This window comes from Syngnathus leptorhynchus, chromosome 1, assembly GCF_054491065.1.
Source record: "Syngnathus leptorhynchus isolate UIUO chromosome 1, UIUO_Slep, whole genome shotgun sequence".
Classification (NCBI taxonomy): Eukaryota; Metazoa; Chordata; class Actinopteri; order Syngnathiformes; family Syngnathidae; genus Syngnathus; species Syngnathus leptorhynchus.
The window spans coordinates 8,010,822-8,027,502 of record NC_141195.1 but is presented as its reverse complement, the minus strand read 5'-3'; the positions used below and the strand labels follow the sequence as shown (position 1 = coordinate 8,027,502).

The 16,681-nt window shown below is 43.0% G+C and overlaps 1 protein-coding gene across 3 annotated transcripts; it reads left to right on the top strand.

The window, feature by feature from the left end:
- Positions 1-551: 551 nt before the first annotated feature.
- LOC147061734 (XK-related protein 7-like) lies at positions 552-16,470 on the top strand. 3 transcript variants are annotated; one of them, XM_085915054.1, is made up of 5 exons: positions 552-1,293; positions 15,004-15,203; positions 15,315-15,534; positions 15,672-16,024; positions 16,097-16,470. In XM_085915054.1, the coding sequence occupies exons 1-5, from the start codon at positions 698-700 to the stop codon at positions 16,468-16,470; spliced, it is 1,743 nt and encodes a 580-aa protein (XP_085771180.1). In that variant the 5' UTR covers positions 552-697. The 3 variants fall into 3 exon arrangements, with proteins under 3 accessions (XP_085771180.1, XP_085771177.1, XP_085771169.1); XM_085915051.1 differs by having other exon boundaries at positions 15,672-16,470; XM_085915043.1 differs by having other exon boundaries at positions 15,004-15,221; positions 15,672-16,470.
- The last annotated feature ends 211 nt before the right edge of the window (positions 16,471-16,681 follow it).

Genomic DNA, 16,681 nt, shown 5'->3' with positions numbered 1-16,681 from the left:
GGTAAATTAAATACTCTACAATTACATCTCAGAAAGTCTGAAAACACTTCTACAAGTAACACCAGTAAGAACTAGCCTTTTTCAATATGTTAAAAAAAAACATTGTTCTAATTCATGTTGATTCATAATGGTAAATTGTTAAACTATTATAAAATGATGTGCTCTATTTTCATAAGCCAAACGCAAGTTTGGGTATTTTGAAAAAAAAATATTGGTCTTTGAAAGGTCATGAGGGAATCTTGAAACGTGGCGAAAGAGTTAAACGGCCTCGGAATAATCATAAGGAACATAAGTAAATGTTGGGAAACGCTGTTCTAACACCATCATGTCCAGTAGGCGGCGTTTGACCTTTGTTGTAATATTTCATTTTGTTGAACATGTTCGTGCATGCAATTTCTTGACTTGATCATTTTGGTTTGTGCTTTTTCTTTTCAGATACACGTGCGTCCCGCGACATTGCTATCCCCTCCTGTATTCTCCACGACGTCGAGAATGAATCTGCTGCCACATGCATGTGCTTTGCGTTGATTTTTGGAGACAAATATCCAGAAAGCCGCTCAGGCTTTTAACGAACGTTCCAAATGCTGCTTGGCGCTTAATTGGCTGCTGATGAGGCTATTTATGACGTCACCCCTCCTCTCCCTCCTCCTCCCCACCTCCATCACCTCTTCCGTCTTTCTCTCCTACCCCAAGCAACATGGCCGCTAAGTCTGATGGAGCAGCGGTGGCTGTGGAAGATGACAACCCGCCCAGGAGCCTCTCGGAACCAGGCCAAGCCACCCCCGCCGCCTCCACCGCGGCCGCCGCCCGGCCCCGGTGCGCCCCCGCGGGCGGTCAGGCGTACACGCTGCTGGACTGCTGCTGGGTACTGTGCGCCCTTCTCGTCTTCTTCTCCGACGGCGCCACCGACCTGTGGCTGGCCGCCGACTACTACCTGCGAGACGACTACTGGTGGTTCGGCCTGACGCTAGTCTTCGTCGTGGTGCCGTCCGCCGTCGTGCAGGTCCTCAGTTTCAGGTGGTTCGTCTACGACTACTCCGAGCTGAGCGGCGCGGATGCAGCGGCGGGAACGACGAGCGAAGCAACCAGCGACGCCGCTGTCAGAACCAAGGACAGCGACCAGCGCGGCGCGGGTGCGGCGGCAAGCAACGCGGCGAACGCGACCCCCGTCCCCGCGCCCTCCTGCGCCTCCGCAGCGACCGAGAGGGGTGGGCGACCACGGAGATGTTGCACGGTCTGCATGTGGGTCTTTCAAACGGTGCTCCACGCCTTACAGCTGGGACAAGTGTGGAGGTAGGACATGCGTGCATGCTTTCGTGAGCGTGCGTTTGTGTGTGCGCGCTTAGATAAATGTCATTTCATGCACACACGTGTCTGCAGTCTGCTTTCGCACACCTATGATGCGTTCGCGTGCGTGTGTCATATACATGCACAGTTATACCTTGACTTACGAACTTAAGTCATTCTGTAATCATGCTCAACAAATTCCCAATTCAAATGAATTAATTGCCCGCAATCAGGGCTCCAAACTGCTCCCGAAATAGTGGCATTATTTTTCTGCCCTGTGATTGGCAGGCAACCATTTCAGTGTGTACCCTGCCTTCTGCCCTAAAACTGCTGGAATCGGCTCCAGCATGCCCGCCACCCTCGTGAGGATAAGCACTTGAGGATGAATGAGAAGATGAATGAATGAATATTATCTGTTGCTGTCAAAACTTCAGCGCCACACTTCAGCCCATTTATATAATATATACAAAATTTGGCTCGATTATTTGTAAACGGTTACCTAGCCCACTTTCGACCGTTTTAGGTCCGATCACAATTGGTGTGCAAGTGTGTTGTGTTTCTTTACAAGGTGACGTCGCCAACTACTGGCCCAGCAGGTGTATTATTGTTGTTTTGTCAGTGTTTGCAGCTCCGTGGGAATGTGTATTGTTTTTACAACATTGTAGTCTGTAAAAACAGTCCCCTATTTTACTAGACCATTGTCGTATAAACACACTCTTAAATTTCCAAGCTGCCAGTGCAACAGACTGTCCCCCATTGACACAATTAACAGTAAAATAATTTACTGGTGCAAATATTTAGCAAAACCACTCGCAAAGGTAGTGGAAGATAAATTCAGTATATAAACAACACAGTGCCACCGTTATTATCATTTAGTCTCCACATACTGCCAGAAGTTGACATTTGCAATCAGTGCAGGTTCATGCAAAGTAGCTCGGGGGCACCAAAGTAGTAGTAGTACAAAGAATCAAATCACAGTAATTAACATTGATGCCATACTCAGCTAAGGGGAGACCTCAACCAAGGATACAAAGACAAACAACTGTTCACATGAGTCTTCAGTAAACCTAAAATTCATACACACAATGCCTTTTACACAAAGTAAATATGCAAACTCGAATACAGAAGGATCACAGGCGACTTATCTGAGCCCATCTATGAATATACCAAAAGAAAGAAAACTCCACCCATGTGTACGTGCACGAAAATAGTGGCAGAGATTCAAAACAAGAGCTCTTAACAAGCTTTTGAGAAATAATCCCAATTTAAAGTAGCACAACGCGACAGAAAATGTGGCTCTGTTCCGTGTGAGTATGCAGACAATTAGTCGGATGGGAGGGGCGGGCGGTGGCTTAGCAGGTATTGTTGTCTTGAAGCAGTAAATAAAATGATTTTTTCAAATCTTCCCGAGTCACCTGTCAAAAAATATTCCAGGTATGCCGTCATTAATATTGTTCTAGTGGAGGCAAGATGTTCTGCTGCCAGGGACTATAAAGCTATGAAAATAAATGACTACACATTCAACTTAATAGTTTTATACTGTGTCAAATACAAATGATTTTTCAACAGAAATATTTGTGTACTGAATAAAATGAGGTGAGAGATGAGTGGCCGCACCGCAGTATTAAACTTTGCGATTCACTTTACGCCAGCTAATTTTGAAAGAGAGCATGTGGGATTTTACATAATTACATGCAGAGACGGTAATAAAGTGCATTAATAATCCACACTAACATGCTGAGAGATGCACATTAAGAATAAAGCGGCTGATGACAATCTTGTGCTTAAACAACGTGCTCCGTTAGCCAAAATATGAGTGAGATGATGCTGTTTGTTGTGCACCTCTGCAAAGTTCAACCAAGGTTATATGAATTTCCACCTGACAGTGTCAATCAAAATTGATGATTTCCTCTTGAATAATTGTCTTCCAATCTGTACTAACTGGCAACTTGACAAGCTTATGTCAATTTTAAGTGTTTACGTGCCATTTCGATTAAAATTGTGCCATTTGGTAATATGCTATTTCTGGCAAATTACACCAGAGATGGGAAATTTGACTTCACTTTTGGGTATGTTCTGATATTTCTTGTGAAAAGGTTTCAAAGTAGGGGCACGAACAGGAAGTGACGTGTTAGCTTCCGTAATATTGCTGGCTTGACAGAGCTTGGTGAAGACATTTTCCACTTAACAAGTTAAGTGGAAAATGTCTTGTCTCATATAATTGCCAATTAGTCCCTTTATATCCTTTTTCAACTATTTATGCTCTTATACTTGCTCAAATAAACACTGACCATGATCTTTTATGCACATTCATTTATAAATTTGATTTTTGCTCAAATGCAAAATGAAGCTCATCGGAGGGAAGTGTGTTTTTATATTGATACACTAATAAGTGTAAAATTGTGTAGCTTCATCTTCTTTATGTGAACAAAAGTGGGCCAGTTTGAGCTCTGAAACTCCCGGGCTGAGAATGAGTCCCACTCTGGCCCTGGCTCTGCCGTTCAAGAGTCAACCAGCCTGTCACAGCATCGATATCAACAAAAAATTGAGATGTCTGCTCTTGCATTTGAACTCTACACTTGTGCAGAAGAGAATGCAGACTATCACTGAAGGGGGATACATTGTGACCATAGCAAATCATACCGAGGGAATCATGGCCAAGGACGATGACAAATTAAGATAAATGAGGCCCTCGTGATTGTTCATGATGTAAATTTTCAGACAATTCGATCAGTTCCTCTCTGCTCCAAACCAAATCAATCGATCCCAGAGAGCGTTGAACTGTCTGGACCCATTCCAAGCGGACCAATGGCTTTGAGTGGAACACTGCCAGCTTGATTGTGCGTTTGTGTGCGTGTGTGTTATTGCCCTTGCATTTAATTTGAATTTTACCAGCCTGTAAATTGGATGCTGTTAAAAGTGGCTGCCACTGGCAACAAGAACTTGATGCCATTAAATGAATAAGCAAGTAGCAGAAGTGGTATCTTCGGTTTTGATGAATTTAAGACACTTTTTTTTGTTAAAATAAAAAGTGTCTTGGACTTGTGAAATAAGATGGCTTAGCTGGTGGTTTTGACATTTGTTGTTATTCTTTTGTGGGGGTTTTTCAGTGCAGCAAATGTAATTGAGCCTGGAGTATTCTGCTTAACTTTCGTCTCGCCCGTCGACAGCGGTTAATTATGGCAGTAACATCCTTGCATGCTAAGTGGTCACACCTCATTTTGCCTTTAGTGAATGAGATATTTCCATTTCAGTCTCACCAATTGTATGACACCACAATGCCCTAGCTTGTCTAGCGGTGTAGCGGTTGTCTCCAAAAAAAAGCCTGCAGGCAGACCACCTCAGTTTTTGCAATTATTAATAATCAGACTTCTGGTCAAATTAAAATTTTGCTCTTGGGCCCATACAGTTTAAGTTATAATAAATCCGACAGCGGCAATTTGTTGACAAGTTGACCGAAGTGAAGCGCAGTTCAAGTAAAAAGAAAACTTAGTGATTCAAACACATCTGGCACGAGTCCCGTATGATGTAAGTCATGTGAAATAATCGGACTATCATTAAAATGCCTGCAGCATCACCGTGAACATCATCACTTGTTATCAAAGTTACATTTTGGGCCGCGTCTTTTCAAATATTTTAGTTTTCGGATAACTGACTGATAATTCTGGTTTATATTAGGATAAAAATAAAATATATATATATATATTTTTGCTGGGTTTAAGAACAATTATGAATACAAGAGGGAAAATCACATTACATTTTAAAATGAACAACTAACTAGTTTTCATTTTTTCATTTAGCAAAGCAGTAAACAGTATTTTCTTCTCTAGAAACATTAGTAAGTGAGATTATTGTCTCTGAAAAGTGACGTCAGAACCACAGTAGCAATTTTGCCAGCAAAAATATCCGTTCTGAGTAAGCCTGGTTTGTTTAAAAACAATCATCATCAGTTGGAACTGCAACTGTGTCAGGCTGTCAGCAAAGATGAGCCATTTTTGCCTATTATACTCCATGAAAAAAAGTCCCATGGCTCTTCCCAGCCTGTAAGTGTGCTTAGCAGCTCGCTACTAGCCACCCGATGCTAGCAACATGACGGCATAATTAATTGAATTCAAGCTCCCTAATTTGTGATCACTTCAGTTCGTTGTAGTTGACGAATCAGTTTTATAAGTTAACTGCCGTGCCACGTCGTCTCATAGCAACTTGGCCTTCTGGGATTTACTGTTGCCATTTTAACCCTTGAGAGATTCCTGCAGTTGATACTAATGAGCTCCTAAAGCAGAAGGAGTACAAGCAACAGTGTGTCTTTAAAGGGGGTTTCTTTCTTGAACCTTGTAATGGCGGTGGGCGAATTCACGGAGACTCAATAGAGTTATTGATTATGAATAAAAATATGCCTGCGGGGAAAGTGTTGCTGGTCCGCAGCCACCTGCCTGTCTGATGTTTGTCTGTCAGCCGCTACTGAATAATTCACAGCAGCCCTCTTGGGAGCTGTCAATCAAATGTTTGTGTGTTGAACATGCTACTTGTAGGTCTCACTGTTTTAGGTTCTCCACGCCTAAATCCAAGCATGGGTCAATTTTGGATTTGAGAAGAAATCACATAGAATGAAATGTATAATTGTGCTTTACACGTTAGCTAAGAGAAGCCAGCCTCTGTCCCTTTCTTATATTGTGCTCGGCAAGTCCGGCATTTCTTACCTGAGCAGAACCTCTGCCTCTGTCATCTCACCAGCAAATCGATGCTTAACATCGGGCTGAATCTCGCTGGCGAGTGCGCGTGTGTAACACTTGGCTGGATCTCGGAGAAGAGCGTAAAGCCTTCCATGCCTGTCTTCTTGCTGAAGCAGAACTCAGTGTCTGGGGAATAAAGTGAGCTCCCGTTAAGACAACTGAAATTCATGTTAACCCCAACGAGTCTATTTCTGTTTCTGCAATGTCAAGCGCCACATACGCGTATTTTGTCTCCAGCTAGGATTGGCTGGGAAAAAAAAGTGCTCCCGGCCCACAAAAGGTGCAAACGCACCATTACCCCCCCAATTCTACCTGTCTATCAAAATAGGCCAAAAAAAGAAAACTCCAGCCATGCGCACTGTTGCATTGCACTTTGACTTTATTTCTTTTTTTTTTTTTGTGCACTTGGAAAAGCAGCTGACTAGTGGATGACAGCGTATGGCAAGACATACTCATGTCTGAAGCGCAACTTTGACAATAAAATTCATTCATAGAAAACAACATTTCAATATCTGGAGTAACCACTGCTCCTGAAGAGAACGCTTTTATTGCACCAGCGAATCCTAGCTCAGCCTTCATGATATTCATGTCTGCGAGAGTAAAAATTGGAGGAACATGACATTTTTTTGATTCAGAACCCCAGCCACCATCGTATAGAGTAAAGCATTCAAAGCTAAAATGTAGCTCAGTGGAGCCCAAACCAAACGCCGAGGTCATCTCCACCAAACGGTCGTGTCTATTTGAAGCTTTGGATGCATCCGGAATAAGTTGCCTGCTACTCCTCAGGGAGCTCAAAGTTCAACACGTTTTACAGCCTTTTTTGCCCCAAATGAAGCGCTCTGTCAGAATTGCTCCAAGTTAGCGTGTAAATGAAATCTTAATCCGCTGATGCAGTTTGAGAGGCAAACTGCTCTTAAACTATTTTGCTGTTGAATGGACTGTAATGGTTTTTGGAGCCCATTAAAGGCAGAGTGAAGGAAATCAGCTGTAATTCTCTGCAGCTTTTATGAGATGAACCGTTCTTAACCCACACAATCCGAAAAGCTCTGTGATGCCTCTAAGCTACTACTTCAACCCCTAACGCTGTTTTAAGAGATGAAAAAAAGACTTTTACCTTCTCACCTTGTTTGCTCTATCAAATGTTAACGCAGTGAGTTGATGCTTAAGAGGAGGCCAAAATTGGCCAATTTCTTTTTCATTGTCAGAAAACAATATTGAACATTGAGACCGAAATGGAAAATTAAACTTCAGACAATGGATGGAACGTGTGTTGCTGGCGTCTTACCGTTTTAAATGTGGAATAAATTTCAAATAAACGTACACTGGGGTGATATCATGCATGACATAACACACATATCCTGCATGGTCGGAAGTGCACAGCCTCGCCAGTGATCAACATTACTCATTCCGCTGCATTAATCTTTATCAGTGTTAGCTCCTCATTGATTTTGAACAACATCCTACAGGGACAAAGATTATTATTTTTTTTTGGTTACAAACCCCATGTGACCTTGATGCAGCTTGTGTAAATAAATTTCAAAAAACATGCTGAGAACTACACAAAATGTAGCGCACACACACACACACACACTCTAGCGCATACATACACACAGCTGTAAATGTGCACTGTTTGAGCATTATAAATACACACATTAATATTCTGCATGTGTAAATGAATGTGTTAATATTCAAGTGGTTTTATTGAAATATTCACCAATATTTTAATAGTGTTAACGCATGACCTGTGATGCTTGTTCTAACATGTCAAATACAGACAGAAAACGTTGAATATGGATGGATGGACGGACGGATCATACCAATGGAGGAAGAACATTTTTGTCGCCTTACATGATGGAGGGGGGGGGGGGGGGGCGGTGGATCGTGGTCTTTTTGAAATTTAGGGGGACGTGTCCTCCCCCGTCCCCAGTGCCATCTACGGCCATTTTTTAGAGTGCCAAGTTACACAAGTGGACAATGCAGGAATATTTGTCTTGTTTTGGTGCATTTATTTCAGCCATTTTGATGTTTCTGTTTGATGGATGTTCATATTGGACCGAGCCCGCCCCCGATCCTGGTGACAGATGAAATTCTACGAGCACCGGGCCTGAACAATCAATCACCAAGCTTGTTGAGCTTTTGCTTTCGCTCGGCTCGCCGAGGCTGTTTGCCGCAAGCTAAACTTTAAAGGGCACTCTTTTATCCATCACACTTCATTGAATGTTTTCGTGGCGTTACCCACTCCTACACATTTTATAAACACATTGCGTTATCCTCACTGTAGATCCACTCATAAAGCATCATGACACAGTCTTAGATTTATTTTGAAATGGAAATCTTATTACACAGGTTCACCTTTTCAACCATGAAACATCAACTTTATCCAGTTCACTATAATTTTGTGGATAAAGTTAGGGTTTCAAACTAGGGTTAGGGTTGAGTTAGGGTTTTTAGTGTTAAGTGTTGAGGTAGGGTTATTGGTTAAATATCACAGTACTGTTCAAACTAAAGTTAGCTTTTCAATCTAGGGTTATGGTTTTAAACGAGCTTTAAGGTTTCTAAGGAGTGTTTCAACCTAAAGTTAGGGCTTCAAACTAGGGTTAGGTGTTAGGGTTTCAAGATAGGGTTTCAAAATAAAGTTAGGGTTTCAAACTAGGGTTAGGGTTATTGGTGAACAAGTAGCGTTTGACCTCGATTTAAAAAGTTAGTTATGATTTTGTTTGTTACACAAATACATTGAACTCAAATTAATTGTTCCCAGGTTTGCATTCCGGCCTCCATTGTGGAGTTTTCATAGATTTTCCAAAAAACATACATGTTATTTTATGTGCTCTGTTGTAGTAGTTTGTTACCTATGAGTCCCACCTCACCATTCTAAATACATTGGCAACAACTCCAAGCGAGTTCAACGCCGGCCTGGTTCCATGAAGTATGATATGAAGCGCTAGCCTTTTATTTGACAGGCTTTGTTGTAAAACGCCATTACGTTTTGTCTCTAATAATCAACCCAATGTGGAAGAATGCGTCACTGCACCAATGAAAGCGGGGGGAATGAAAAACGTTTTTTTTTTTTTTTTTTTACTTCCTTTCTGTTCTGTCAAAGCGAAACAAAAGACTTTCTTGTTCTCTCTTCTGCTCGTCACAAATAAGAATGAACGCTGAGAATACAAGCAGCAGGCAGTCCGGCCACGCCATCTTCTCCAGCATGCAGCGCAATTAAGATAGCAAGGCGGGGTGGGGGGGCGTGGGGGGGGGGGGGGGGAGCAGAAGAGAAGGAAAGTGGAAATGAGAAACATTTAAAATGAGTCATTTTAGATTCAGGATGAAGAAGGGAATTCGAGGAAAAGATGGCTGGCGGGACAAGGAAACAAGGGCGGAAAAGTTGAAGCGATAACGAGATAATTGAAGCGGAAATAATGAATTTCCCCCAAATCCTTTACGGAAAGAAGGACGTGAAGCAGTAAGTGTGAAGAGCGAGCAACCTGCAGCCTGTAACTAAGGGCAACCAACGGCAGTCTAAAGGCCAAGGTCGCATCTTTTTTGAAGTTATGAAAATGAATGTCTATGACAAATAATGGCAGTTTTCATTTTTCAGATGAATATTTTGGCTCATTTTTCTTTGCGTACTTTTCCAAATGTTCTGAAAGTGCCCTGAACTCCTTTCAACAAATTTCAAATTTTGCCCATTCATCATTCTGGAGTTGCTGAAGGTCGACAATCTTAGTTATGTTGAACACTAAATGAAAACATTGTCAACAATAAGCTTGCAATTTAGTAAATATGACGAAATATAAAGAAAGAAAAACATTCATCGTCTACCAACAACCTGGAAGGAAAATCTGTGACAACTTGAATAGACGGCGAGTACGAATGATTACAAAAGAACCCGTCTTGACTGTCTTCAACTCATAACACCACGCGTTCAGAAGATTATACGCTCAGGCATTGAATCTTAAATGTACTGCACAGGTTGCACAAAAGGGACATCACGCCTCATTCCCAGAGAATATTGTGATGATGAAAGCCCAAGAGTCACCCTGGGAAAGTTCTCTGATCTGAGCCTCTGCCCCAATTGCTCACTCTGACATTTACATCATCAAACCACCCTTGTCACCTGTTCCCATTTTTTTGGAAAACGTCTCAGGAAACGCTAAAACTCCTGCTATGGTGGATCTACCTGCTTTGTCGTACTGACAACTCTTCTGCATTAGCTCGCTGCTTTTTCCTGTCTTTGCATCATGCTCTTATGTCAACGTTCTTCTTCCTACTCCTCAAGTCTTTGCAGAATGTCGTCATCCAGGTGCAAGTTTTTCTTGATGCGAACAAGCGTAGAACTCAGTCTGGGTGTTAAGAACGCTATTATCAGCATAACGTGTGCGGAGTCAGCATTAGTTTTTCCCTGCACCCTGGAAGATAAGTACCTTGAACTGCCACCAGCTTACACGCATAACAATCTGGAGTCCTCTTTACCTTTCCTGTCCAAAGTCAGCTTAGCCAATTATCAGATGTCTCTGAAAGATCTTGAGTAATTTTTAGGGTATGTTAAGTGTGATTTTTTTTTTTTTTTATTATTATTTTTCTTTCTTCCCCAAACTGGTCAGAAAATGACCAAGCCAATAACATAATTAAGCCTGTTCATTATTTAAGTAACATAGATGATAGTTGTTTTTATAAGTCTTTCTAGACTTAAAGGATGAGAGCAGTTTATGTCTGCCCATATGAAGTGGCTTTTTGCAGTAACAGTAAAAATGGCGGCTCTTAGCCACCGACTGTTTGGCCACCCCTGTGCTTGATGGCGCAGTGGCTAGCAGGGCACAGTGCAAGCCTTTATTGAAATGATGTTTAATGGACCGTCTTTAAGTGTAAAGCTTTAAATAAACTTCAATGGTCGATGAACAATCCGGACCTTTAAGTCATTAAGTACTTGGAGTTTTATTTTCCAAATATAAAATGTACTTCTTGCACAGTTAATTGTGCTACATTCTGGTCTCCTGTGATCGTCTTCATCAACTTGCCTCTATTTTGCCTCATGTAGTTTACCGAAATACACACACACACACACACACACACACACACACACACACACACACACACACACACACACACACACACACACACTGATATCTTAATGTCAATTCCTCATTAAAATCATTCACAGTTGCCATAAAGACATTAATGGAGCAACAGCTGCAGACTCGTGCACACTCTTGTGTTGAAGTGGCAACAAATGAAATAAAATCCGAGCCCATTTTCCAGCGCTTCCCGCAATCATCATCAACCATCTTTCCGCTTTAGATTCCTCTTTTCACGTTGTCGTTTTTTTTTTTTTTTTTGTCTTTACCTGTTTGTCCAAATGATCCAATGTTTTTCATTTCACCTCCCAAATTAGAAACAGCACATCCTCCGCTTCCTGCTCCCATCCTGTCTCCAACCTTCCTTTTATCTGTGGGTGAAAATCTCATTCTGTACTTTAATGGGGAGACTGTTTAGTTCCCGCTGTGATTTGGCCACTTTTCAGCAGCAGCACAGACGATGCTAGTGTGAAGATTCATGTGAACAGTAGAAAATTGGATGTAAATGCAGGCAAATAATTGTTTCGCTTTTACCATTAAAAAAAAAAAAATAATGAAAAAAATATGTGAGTCATTCCACTGCGTTGGTACCATTTGGGTTCTTGCAAGATTGGTGTTATTTAGTTAGTCTAGCTAGCAACAGGATTTATCTGGCTAACTAGTGAGGCTAAACACGTTGCAAAGTTGCTATTAAGTCAGGAATCATCACCTCCATGGTGGTTAAAAATCTGCACTTTTGATAAGTATCTTTTATCTTGTCTTATCTTATATAAGTATTCTCTTGAGAGGACCACAAAGAAAGATGTATAAGTCATGCTAATTGCTAAGCTAGCCTACAATTGACTGGAAGCGAAAAACAGAAGTAAAGCCAATTCTTTAATGAACTGAGCTCTCAAAAAGCTCTCTGGTCATGTCAGGTTTAAATATGGGCAGAGATTTTGCGTAACGTTTGCCACAATTTCACATTGGCCGTTCAACATTATACATTCCGCAGTTTCGTTATCATCTTTGGCATTGTTGCACATTCCATAACAGGATGCCACCATAACTGTCCTTATTTTGATTCACATCCTTTCAAACTCCACAATTGAAACTTTCTTCAGTGACTAGCCTGAGGGGTGGCACTGCATTTGTTTTCCCTGCTCTGATTGGCCTGAGGGATGCCTGCATCACTAGCAGGGGACGCCGTGTTTATACTGCAAAAACAACACACACATACACAGCACTTGCTTCTCCCTGGATTTCAAACACTTGGCTCAAAATAGCACTCACTGGCAAAGATGCGCGTGCACGCACACACACAACAGCTCACTTGAGTGGCTATGTGGGACAGCAGCTTGGGGATAGACAACTGATTCACTTTGAGTGGCACATGGATATTTATAGTATGCGTGCGTGTGTGTGTGTGTGTGTGTGTGTGTGTGTGTGTGTGTGTGTGTGTGTGTGTGTGTGTGTGTGTGTGTGTGTGTGTGTGTGTGTGTGCATGTGTGTGCATGAAAGATAGAGACAGATCAGCAGTGTGGATACTCATACAACTATTTTGGCGGTGGTTCATGCCGCCGCGTAACCATGGCAGCGATATGTTGGGAAAAGCTAGACCGTGTCGGACAGTGGGTCCCCACACCATGCACAAACACACACACACACAGACACACAGGATGATTTAATTGATTTTGTTTTGGCTGGGTTGTCAACCTCAGGGGCCAAAAATACAAATGTGCACTTGTGTATAATGAACGTGTTGAAAAGGATGTGCAGCGTGTGCATATTAATAAAATATTTTAATGTAATATTACTTAGTACATCAGTTAGGATTATGATTCTTGGCAAAAAAAAAAAAAGTCTTATTCTGGTGGAAAGCCTGTTAATTTCCCTTTTAAATAGGGCCACGTTTGTAAAGAGTATGCGGGTTGTGCCAATAAAAAATAAAAAAATCTTCCCTGCCACTGGCAAACAGCTTATTGTGCTTGGATCCTTGAAGTTTGAAGAAACTATTATTGTGAATTTAATAATTTATTCATTTAAAAAATCCGGATCCTCAATAGTGTGCGAGTCATTGAGAAACGGCTAGACACCAAAAGGAAATCAAAATCCTTATCGAATTGAAAGATCAACAGGGCCTTCCCCAAACTACTCCCAAGTTGGAAGCATACAATAGTCCAGAGAAAAACAATGTCGGGAATGACATCTGGAATCTTTTGTGCCGCCTAGATGAAGGAAGACAAGCCGGGCATTGTGCTTTGCTGTGCTGCTGTGATGAAATATCCTGAAAGTGTTGACCCACAAATTTTATTGCAGCGGGTCTGGTAAATGTAGTGCTTGGCCTAAAATTCAAAGGTTTATCAAGCTCAAAAGCAGAAATATAAAATGTTTACAATTGAGCAAAGCTGAAGTTTACTGGGCTAGTGCAACCCTGAACGAGTGGTATAGAAAAGGGTTCTTGCGTGAGAACATATGGACTAATCCGCATCAACCCTGATTGAAAGTGTCGACGTCTGATAATTTGACTCGCCAATGCCTCGCATGGACTCAAATGGTATTACAAGCCTAAGGTTCCTTCCTTCAAATGGAGACGGAATTGTTTCCTTAAATCATCAGATGTCCCTGGCACGTGGAGGAATGGAAGCAAGGAAAGTGCTGAAAAGTAGAAAGAGAAAAAGGATACGACTCCCGCCATTCGTCACTTTTATGAGCCCATTATCATTCATTTCTATCCTTCTTCCATCCATCCATTCATCCTCACCTAGAAGTGCTTCATAAACTGTGATGGATCAGTGTCAGCTGAGCCGTCTTCCCCTTCCTACTTTCATTCCTTCATGTCTATTTCCTCCCCATTTCGTCCTTTCCCAAATATTCCGATCTCCCACATTCCCCAAAACATCCACGTTGGCTTTATTGGAAAACTAAACTGTCCCTATGGTGTGAATGTAATGCGTGAATGGTTATTTAGCTAGCAAGAAAGCTAGCTAGCTCAAGCTCACAGTAGATAGATGGTGGGCTTTGTGTCTGTCACAGGAAAGGTCATCAAAGGAACAGAAGGATTACTTTTTTGCAAATGACACAGAAAGAGAAGTGCATACATACTGTTGTCATGGTAGCAAATCCCTATTATTTCTCCTCCTGTCCTGACTTACTTCTCTTTCTCCCCTCATGTTCTCATTTCCACGTCTCCTTTCTTAGTTTACCGTATTATTTTTGTTTCATGTTTTTGTTATCTTAGTATTATTTCCTCTCCTGCTCCCATTTCCTCTCTTCCACCTCATTTTTTTACCCTGGTCCTGCTTCTCTTCTCTTTCTGTTTCCTGACTTCCAATTTTGTTTGGTCTATTTTTCATTCATGAATTGTTTTTCTCATATCTTCTGTTGGCCTTCTCCTCCCACTTCTCCTGTTTGCTCTCTCTTCAGCAATTCCCTGATCCCCTTCCCTCTCTTCCTCAGCTACATCTTCATTCCTTCTGCTGTTGTTTTGTTATGTTGTTTCTCTTGCTCCCATCCACATCAATTTCTCATCCATTTTTCTTCATTCTTCTGTCTCCCTCACCTTTCCTAGTCTTGTTTTGTCTCCTCTACTTTACTGTTTCTTCCTCCTCTCTTCCGGCGCTGTTCTGATTTTCCTCCTCAATCTCTCATCCTAATTTTGTACTTCAAGTCCTAACTCGGCGCACTTGTGTATTCTTCTTTCTCGCTCACTCTCCCTGGCTCTCTGACATGCAGAGACAGAAAAATATCCATGTGCCAATCAAAGTGAATCACAAAAAAACAGAGCACACGTACAAGGTAATTCTTCACCTTCATTTAGTCGGGCTCACAAAAAGCCACAGCAGGATGCTAAAAAAAAAAAAAGTTATACATCACAGGATCTTCAAACGTTTTTGCAACGGAGCAATTACCCATAGCCCTTCCCTCTTCTTCAGGTATATCCACGCGCTCTTCTTGGGCGCTCAGAGTCGCTGGCACGGTGACGGTTCCCACAACCGTTTCCACTGGCGGCTAATGTTTGAGAGCGCCGACATAACCATGCTTCGTCTCCTGGAGGCATTCCTCAAGTCGGCGCCGCAGCTTGTCCTTCAGCTAAGCATCATGATCCATGGAAACGCCGTCCTCCCGCTGCAAGGTGAGGGAAACGCAGGTGGTTCTTGACTCACGAGAGTCATCAAGAAGCGACGGCGATAGAAAATTCTTTTTAGAAAGTTCTATGAATTGGTGGCCTGTTGTCTGTGTGCAGGTCTATCGGCCTCGGCCTCTCTGGTGTCGCTGGCCTGGATGATTGCATCCTACCAGAAGGTTCTGAGGGATTCGCGTGATGACAAGCTGCCCATGTCCTACAAGGCCGTCATCGCCCAGATCCTCTGGCACCTGTTCACCATCGGGGCCAGGACCGTAGCCTTTGCCCTCTTTGCCTCCGTCTTCCAACTCTATTTTGGAATATTCATCGTCAGTCACTGGTGTGCCACACAACACAGCGAACCCGCCTTGAAAGTGTTAATCCAGGAAATGTGCAATGACAGACATTGGAGGAAATCACATGCTCAGCAATGTTGGGATTTGTTGCTCTTTTACTTTATATGCTTTTGTCTTTCAGGTGTGTAATGACATTCTGGATAATCCAAGGTGAGACTGACTTCTGTATGTCCAAGTGGGAGGAGATCATCTACAACATGGTGGTGGGCATCATCTACATCTTCTGCTGGTTCAACGTCAAGGAGGGGCCCAGTCGCCTCCGCATGACTGTCTACTACACGGTAACGCTGGCGGAAAACGTCGCCCTGACGGCCGCCTGGTACACATACCGTGGCCCTCACACCTCCGACTCGTACGCTCTGGTGGTGGTGTGCCTGGTGGCCTGCAGCTTCGCCTTGGGTACTTTCTTCATGTTGGTCTACTACTGCTGGCTGCATCCTGACGGGCCAGTGCTGGGCACAAATTGGGGAGGGTGCGTGGATGAGGGGATAGTGAGCGCAAGCGGCGTGGTGGGTGTGATCGACGCTTGTCTCACTCCATCCCAAGGCTCGCAAACAGACATGGTCATCACCAGTCCTCCCAGGACTCTTCCCAGGACTAAAGACACGGGAGACACGGTTCCCGGGGATCCGGATAGGGACAGGGATCGGGACAGTTGCCTGCCGGTTTTCCAGGTGCGTCCGTCCCCTTCGTCCTCCCCGGCGCTCCTCCACAGGACCTCCTCCTCACAAGAGGGCCCTGTGATCCGGATCGACCTCCCAAGGAAGAGGTATCCGGCCTGGGATGCCCACTTCATTGACCGTCGCCTTCGCAAGACCATCTTACTTCTGGAGACCACGTCAGCATCCAGCCCCAGGATACAATACCGGAGTAGCATGATGGGCAGCAAAGAGGTGCTGGAGTATGAGACCACTGTTTAGACAACGCGGGCTTCTTAAACCGTAGAAATGCAGTCTTTGGTCAAGGCTCAGCCAGAGACCAGTTCTCATCCCAGGGCTCGCTCTGCCAGGAGACACTCAGACATTGAACATGGACAGTTTTGTTTTGTTTTTCACAAAAGACGGGTGTCTATACTTGATTGTAAAATGTGAAGTGCAATCTCTAGCCAAGGCACTCTCTCCACTTGACCAG

Excerpts from the sequence above, each read along its gene's own strand:
- LOC147061734 (XM_085915043.1), top strand. The coding sequence starts at position 698 with ATGGCCGCTAAGTCTGATGGAGCAGCGGTGGCTGTGGAAGATGACAAC. Across the intron at positions 1,294-15,003 it reads CAGCTGGGACAAGTGTGGAG|GTATATCCACGCGCTCTTCT; the intron begins GTAGGACATGCG and ends CCTCTTCTTCAG. Across the intron at positions 15,535-15,671 it reads ATATTCATCGTCAGTCACTG|GTGTGTAATGACATTCTGGA; the intron begins GTGTGCCACACA and ends TTTGTCTTTCAG.